Below are 7,407 nucleotides of genomic sequence, written 5' to 3' on the forward strand. Positions count from 1 at the left end.
TTGTGTCATGTTGACTATACACATAGTTTTAAGAGATATATTTGACTGAGAGAAATGATAAAATTATCCTTAAAAGATAATTTATATATTTGACAGATTTATTTTAATAGGTGTAAAAGAGTAAGACATATAAGTATAAAAAGGAAATTTAAATATTATTGTTTATTGACTTTTCTAATATGACATTTTGAATTGAACAATTTTAAATTTAAAAGAGACACATTTAGTGAGACAGAGAGAGTATTATTTTTTAACAATTCCTACTTAAGGGCGGGGAAGGAGAATTTTACTTCTAATGAGTGTTGAACCCACAACCTAAAGAAGAAGAATCGTGTCAATGAAAACTTTTAGCTATATGCTCTAAAAATTATTAACTACAATGCATTATGTTGAAATAAAAAAAAAGTTTTAAACCAGTGTCATGTTTTCTTAATTAATAAAAATAATTATATTTAATACATTGATAATAAAAGTAAATAATTCACAAGTATTATTAATATCATGAAAAATATTTTAAAATATATTTAATTTAAAAAATAAATAAACAATACATTTTCATTCTTAAGTGTGCTTGGGAAATTATTTTTCCATTTTTAGCACACCAAACAAAAATCTTAATTATTATTTGAATAAACAACTAAAGATACATGGAAGTAAATGACTGTCGTTTGTGGATTAAAAAAACTTGTATCAACTATATGTTAAATAATTATTAGCTAAATTAATCTTATTTAATTTTTCTAAATTAAATTCTCTCTGCAATTTTTAGCGTCACTCGTTTATTTGTGTTCGCTTGTTTTCCTTTTTCATCTTCATTAACCGGTAACAGTATCAATCTTAGGGTTGATTGTAGGCCGTCAATCTTCTTTATTAATTTTTAATACTTTTTTTATAGCATGTATTTCTCTACTTTTATAGTATGTATGTTTCCTTCACGTTTTTATTTTTTTATTGGTAGTTTGGTTGTTCTTTTCATTTAATTTTTTAGTGTTGAATTTGATATCGTTTCGACTGATCAAGATGATATTTTTATTATTATCCTACTAATTTTTCACACTTTGAACTTTCAGATTGAATTTGGATACAAGTTTTGTGTTCGAAGATAGTTGTCTCATGATGTCCAACTTTGATTTGGGATTATTTGTGGTATTTCAATAATTTCATCTCTGTTGTGGTTTATTTATCGATACAGTCAGATTTATTCGTATCAATCTTTTGTTCGATTTTTTGTGGACGGATTTTTAATATTTCCTTACATGGTCCTTGTTTGATCTCCGGTGGTTAGTTTCTTTTGTAATGATTATATGAAAATATCTTAATTATGTGTAGTTTACTCTTATGATTGCAAGTCTTTCATTGTAATCTTATATATTTCTTTTTTTAATAAAACTAATGATTTCTATTAAAAAAATATATTATAGATTAATTATTATTTTTAAATAATTTAGAAATAACAATATTTTCTTTTACCGGTAAGACGAAATCGTCGATGGATTCAGATTAATTATTTTCTCAATTCAAATATTAATAAATTAAAGTGACATTATATGTTAATATCTGGATGTGTGAAAGATTTTTAAACAGGGATAACGATTGGATTCTAAAATAATTTAAGGGCTGATTTTTCATATAAACTCTTTATTGCAGAACGACAGAAAACCTCCCTTCGTAGTCTGAAGCGTTTCTTTGAATTAGAGATAATAAATCTTTTTTTTTTCTTTTGAAAAATTAGAGACTAGAAATCTTAAATTCCGACCACAAAGACTAGTACGAGCTTATCTTTATTTGCATCAAAAGAATAAAATCATTATATTATTTGAAGACATCACCATACAACAACGATGACATTGTGGGGACAACGTGAATCAAACCAAATAAAAATAATAATAGTAAACGTAGTAATAATAATAATAACAGTAATGATAATAATAGACACTAACCTACATTAGAAAACCATTACATGAGAGATGAGACTGTATGTTTCTCAGGCTCTTTGTTTCATGTTTCTCTCAGATACATGTAAAACTTATATAAAATAAAAAAATGAATATATCTATGTTAGACTTGCTCACACCCGTCACTCTCACTCACCTTTAAATCCGAAAGCCATAGAAAATTTTGTACAATTTTATTCACTCTAAAAATGAACCTCGACACCTAAATTTTCCCAATGGAATCACCAGCCGCTACTTCAACTATACATTTTGTTCATGTATATATAGAAAAATTCATTACCTTCAGCTCTTCCGGGCATTCACGAGGTTCCGCACAGTCATCACAAGCTTTTGTCGTTCGCCTTCTACCTCAGCGAATTTGAGGCTTATCTCGGAATATCTTTCTTGCATATCCTTCAATTTATTTTCCATAGATTTGTTTCTTTCCTTTAATGATGTTAGCTCATCTCTCCATTCATCCTGATTATCGTCCTTATCGACAACAGAGGCTACCCGTTCTTTCACTAACAAGTTGTCATTAGTTCTGTTTACAAGAAATCAATAATTATTAGTTACTACTTACTAGGTTATTTGGTTTCTTCAACAATCTTCCCACTATATATCGGTAAAAGTCTTACCCTTTCACAAAAGGCACTGCATTTCCATTTTCTTTCGATATGCATGCTGTCTCAAATGTAACCTGCATAGTATCATTAAATACCTGCAATTTTTTACCCATTTCAGAAATTACAAGTCAAAGAAAGAAATACAAATGTGATAGGATGGTATTAATGTTGTTTGGTAAAAGAGAAATTCATTGAGCCATTCTGGCCTTAGAGTGGTGTTGTAAATTAATATTATAGCAAGATCATTAGTTTTTGATAAACATGAAGAATGCTGAAAATTGAAACCTCTTAAAGCATAAATTCAGTAATGACGAACTAATATTACAGAGTTTCCCATAAATCAAAGGTTTATCGATATATATATATATGTACCGTTTGAAGTTGGTAATTGCAGAAACCACTGCTCTGCTCATTGAGTTCTTCTACTCTGTTTTCTAACTCATCAATTTTGTTCTGGAGATCCTTTTCCTTTTCCAATAGGACATTTGTGGATGTTTCCAAAGCAGCTTCCTTTAACTTTATTTGTCCCTGCCATTAGAATAAGAAAAAAATCATTGAGAATAAATTTTCCTTTTTCATAATCTCCACCAGTAAGGAAGGAAAATACTAAAAGGGAAGTTTTTATTTAAGGACAGAAGCGTATATTATAATAAAAGTTGCTGCTTGATAATGACTCCCCATATTGTTGTTTATAGAAAACCAGATGCCGTAATTGTAAACTATTTGCAGAAAATAGATTCAAAGGCAAACTTTATTTTATATAAAACTTGGATGTTTAAATTCACCTCAAGCAACTTTATTGTCTCCCTCAGGCTTGCAACCTCTTTAGGACTGCAAGGAACAGTGGCAGATTTATTGTTTCTTATTGGTGTTCTTGTTCCATCAGAAACGACTCCTCTTCCATTGCTCCCTTTCAACTTCTTTTCCATGCAAGTAAATGCATCTTCCTTCTTCTTAAGGTCAGTCTTCAATTGAACTACTTGCTTCCTGAGTTCTTCTTTCTCTATGTCACCCTCCAACAGTGAATGTTTCAATTTATCGCATTGACCTTTGAGGGTGTCCAGCTCTGACTGTAAGGATTCAATTGCCGCTTCTTTCTCATCCTTCAAATGCCTCATTCGTTGCAATTTCTCCTGCGACTCAGTTGCTTCCTTTTTCATCAAAGCAATTGCACTCACCAGATTATTTCTTTCTAAATTTCCTCTTTGCATCTGCACTTCAGTATCTTTGACAAGTGTTTTTGTATGTTCCAACTCAAGTCTCAAGCTTTCTGCCTGTTCAGCTTGTTCATACAGGTGGTTCTTTTCAGTTGTCAGCTTGTTAATCTCAGCTTTCAGGGTGCAGATCTCCTCTGAAAAAGCCTGACTAACTTCTCCCTCAAGCTTCTTTTGATCTTCAAGCTGCTTAGATTTATCATCAATTTCCTCCAACATCTGTGCTATCTGATTTGATTTTAACTTTATGAGATCAGAGAGGTTAAAGAGTTTCCCTTCATAATCCTCCCTAACTGATTCAAGCTCTTCATTGGCTTTCTTGAGCATTTCTTGAAGCTGATATTTCTGCAAGTGTAGTGCACTAGCTTCGGCTAGAGCACTTGTAGCTACCTTCTCTTTTGCATCAAATGTTGAGGCCATCTGCATGGAGAGCCTTTGAAATTCCTCCTGTAGCCTTTCAGCTGTTTTTGCATTCTTCAATCTTGTTGTTCGCAAGGCTTCCTCAGCTCTAATAGCTCTTTGCTCCTGCTCAACTTTGCTTTGTGTGATAGATTCAAGATCCCTTTCAAATATTTGTGCCTGTTTTTCTAACTCTTCCTTCAAGCTTCTAACATGGGTTTCTAGTTGATTTATGGTGGCCAAAGAGTCACATAATTCTTTTGATTGCTTACTGAGCTCGCTTTGCAGACACTCAATTTGGTTCTCAAGTTCATTTAAGCTGGCAGAAGAAGACGGGCACTCATACTGTATCTTCAGTTGTTCTCGCAGCCGGGTTTGCTCTAATTTGTATGAGATGTCATGATTTTCCTGCTTCAGTATCTCATAGTCAAGTGCCAGCTGCTCCATTTGTGCCTCGAGCTCATCTTTATCTCTATTGCAGATCTCCAACTCACTACAGAGGTTCATGAGCTTTTGTTCCAGGAGAGAAGTTTCCTTGGTGCCTCCGTGTTCATGAACAAGATGTTCCAATGCCCTCTGATCTTCATCCTCGTACGTGTCACTTCTTGAGATGGTTTCTCTCAATTCTTTTGCATTGCCATGGGACCCTGATTTTTTGGGAGGGTGGGGTATCTCCATGTTCTTTGCACCGAACATTTCTTCTAGATCTTGCACAGCAAGGAGTAACTCAGCGTTTGATTCCCGAGTCTTCTGCAGTTGTAACCGAAGATTAGAGTTCAGGTCCTTCTCATATTTCAGCTCTTCTCTGATTTCATGGACCAGAACCCAGGGATCCCCACTCTCAAGCCTGCCTTTTACACTAGCATCGTCCTTTTCCTTCCGAGAGGCCTTCAGTTTTTCACACTCTAATTTGAGTGCATCCCTTTCTTCTTTCAAATTAACAACTTCACGTGAGAGATCCTGCCCCCTTTTGCTCTCCTTTACTATTTGCTTCCGGAGAGTCTGTAATTCCAAATCTGTCACATCCACTTGCCTGGACAAAACAATGAGCTCACTCTTGAGCCTTTCAATCTCATTATCTGAACCTTGTTGGGAGTTTTCCAGTGGGAAGGTGTCCTGAGAAGTGTTGGAGTCATCAGTACTCATTCCATGATCAGAACCTGCGGACCACTCATGCTTGATACTGTCATTTCTCATGTCAAGTTCTCGTGGAGTATTGAGTCCAGAGCTACTATTAGAACTTGAAATGGTAATATCAGATCCACCGGATCCTCTATGGTTCCCACACAAGTCAACATTGTGGGTGGTTTTGCCGAAAGACGTGTCCTGCCAATAAGATATTTACAAACAAATAAGTAAAACATTCAAACCCATCTTCCTCACTCTACTTTAAGCAGATATTAAGAGATGAAAATTAGAGTAATATGGATTAACAACAGCAATAAGAAAACCAAAAACGAAAGGTTTCAGTTATAAATCCGATCATGGGAGCTTTACTTCAACCGGATCCTTCTTGATGCTTTCATCAGCATCACCATTGCTCAAGTGAGCCATCAAGCTCCTATCTTGTAATTTAGAACTCGCATCTTCCGTTTCTTCCACCTCTCTGCAAAAGCTATCAAACAAAGTCAGGCTCACGTATAAACACTCTTAAATTCCAGAAACAACATCCAATATCTCTAATTCTATATGAATTCAATTAAAAAATGACAAGTCTTTACCTTTGATCAGCATTTTCATGCAGCCTCTGTATTGAGATCTGTTCAATACCAACAGCTTGAATTCAATTTCAAACATCAAAATTGCTTTAAAAATATGAGAGAGAACAGATAGAGTAAGAGTGAGTAACTAACATGCAAAATAGCTTTAGAGTTTGAATTCTTTAACGGAAGAGAAACGGTGCAAGTTTTAATGGCCTCAGCATAAGCAGCAACATCAAGTGAAACTTCACCAACCAAACCTTTTCCCAAACCCTAAAAGGAACATTACTTACATCATAACATAAAGAAGAAGAGGAGAAAATAAAGACATTAAAAACACACGAAACTTTCCATCAAAAACTATATATCTTACGGTTGATAATACAAAATGATAGATTCTTTCACTGATCTTCCCAGTTCTGGGCTCCCTAACAAATTTAACGGTCTCGTAAACTGGATTCTCCCACCGACAGTTTCCGTCCTGAACCGTCGCCTTTTCTAATGTTCTTATCAGTTTTCCCCCATCGTCAGGAATCACTGATATAATCAATGCTTGCAATTTTGTCTCCGTCACCTAAATTACACATCAAATCATTCAATCACATTATAAAGACAAATAAATAAAAATTATTAATAATTAAAATCTATTTAGAAAATAATTTAACCAAGCAAAATAGCTCAAGCAGCTTCAAAGGGGGAAAATCTGTTTCAGCAGCGTTTTTGGAGCAACGAAACCAACGAAGACATAAGTAAAATCAATTAATATGAATTTATAAAAAGAAGTGAAGAATCAATTGAAAGAATGAGAATACTTGAGTAGCATGGAACTGCAACTTGAAGAGAGCTTTGATCCTGTCCTTGTCGCCCCTCCATCTCACCGACTTAAACATCTCCGCCGGAAATACCAGATGCGACCGGAGCTCCGGAAACTATAGCCCGAAAGCCGGCATTAAATCGCTCGACCAAATGCACGAAATTCAATCGAAATGCAAACACGCGCGGGATAGCAGAACCTATTGCACCATCTCCACGTAGATTTCAGCTAAACAGAAACGAGTTGGATCAATATGAGTGCAACCCAAGTCAAGAAATCAGAAACAAGAAAGCATTGAAAGAGAGCAGATCTACAGAAGAGCTTTTTCTCTTCGCCTCTCTGGTTTCTATTTGTAAGTTGTAACAGTCTGGTGGAAAGCGATTGCGCATTTTAAAATATAACAAAATTCAAAATTTGATAGAGAAGCTTCTTCGTGATTAATTATTTTAATCAGATATTAATTAAAATTATTATGTATGTAATCGAGGGAGCAGTGAGTAAATACGTCTTTAATTTGACATGTATGCCCCTTGTCGTATTACGTTTGGCGAAAATTCCATGTCGGAATCCATGGTCAATGGGGCATACATTTACGAAAATAAATGAACGAACATTAATAAGATTTTACGTTCATTTAATTAAATGAATGAATACGAATAAAGGGTTCGTTTGTTTATTTACGTTCATGAACGTTCGATTATATGTTCGTTTATGTTCGTT

General features: G+C 34.3%; 1 protein-coding gene across 1 annotated transcript; it reads right to left on the minus strand.

The window, feature by feature from the left end:
* Window positions 1-1,920: 1,920 nt before the first annotated feature.
* On the minus strand, window positions 1,921-7,045 carry LOC120199323 (uveal autoantigen with coiled-coil domains and ankyrin repeats-like). Its single transcript, XM_039200440.1, has 9 exons — window positions 6,686-7,045; window positions 6,247-6,447; window positions 6,027-6,146; window positions 5,895-5,932; window positions 5,671-5,779; window positions 3,346-5,499; window positions 2,933-3,088; window positions 2,573-2,655; window positions 1,921-2,478 (listed from the first exon to the last, which is right to left on the minus strand). Exons 1-9 carry the CDS (start codon window positions 6,761-6,763, stop codon window positions 2,238-2,240), a joined length of 3,180 nt encoding a protein of 1,059 aa, XP_039056371.1. The 5' UTR covers window positions 6,764-7,045; the 3' UTR covers window positions 1,921-2,237.
* Between the last annotated feature and the right edge of the window lie 362 nt (window positions 7,046-7,407).

This window comes from Hibiscus syriacus, unplaced genomic scaffold, assembly GCF_006381635.1.
Source record: "Hibiscus syriacus cultivar Baekdansim isolate YM2019G1 unplaced genomic scaffold, ASM638163v2 tig00005406_pilon, whole genome shotgun sequence".
In the NCBI taxonomy this organism is placed as follows: domain Eukaryota; kingdom Viridiplantae; phylum Streptophyta; class Magnoliopsida; order Malvales; family Malvaceae; genus Hibiscus; species Hibiscus syriacus.

What these genes read in the sequence shown, in the direction of transcription:
- LOC120199323 (XM_039200440.1), bottom strand. Translation starts at nt 6,763, where the DNA reads ATGTTTAAGTCGGTGAGATGGAGGGGCGACAAGGACAGGATCAAAGCT. An exon ending in TCAAGAAGGATCCGGTTGAA is followed by an intron (nt 5,500 to 5,670) that starts GTAAAGCTCCCA and finishes TCTTATTGGCAG; the next exon opens with GACACGTCTTTCGGCAAAAC. An exon ending in AGACAATAAAGTTGCTTGAG is followed by an intron (nt 3,089 to 3,345) that starts GTGAATTTAAAC and finishes TTCTAATGGCAG; the next exon opens with GGACAAATAAAGTTAAAGGA.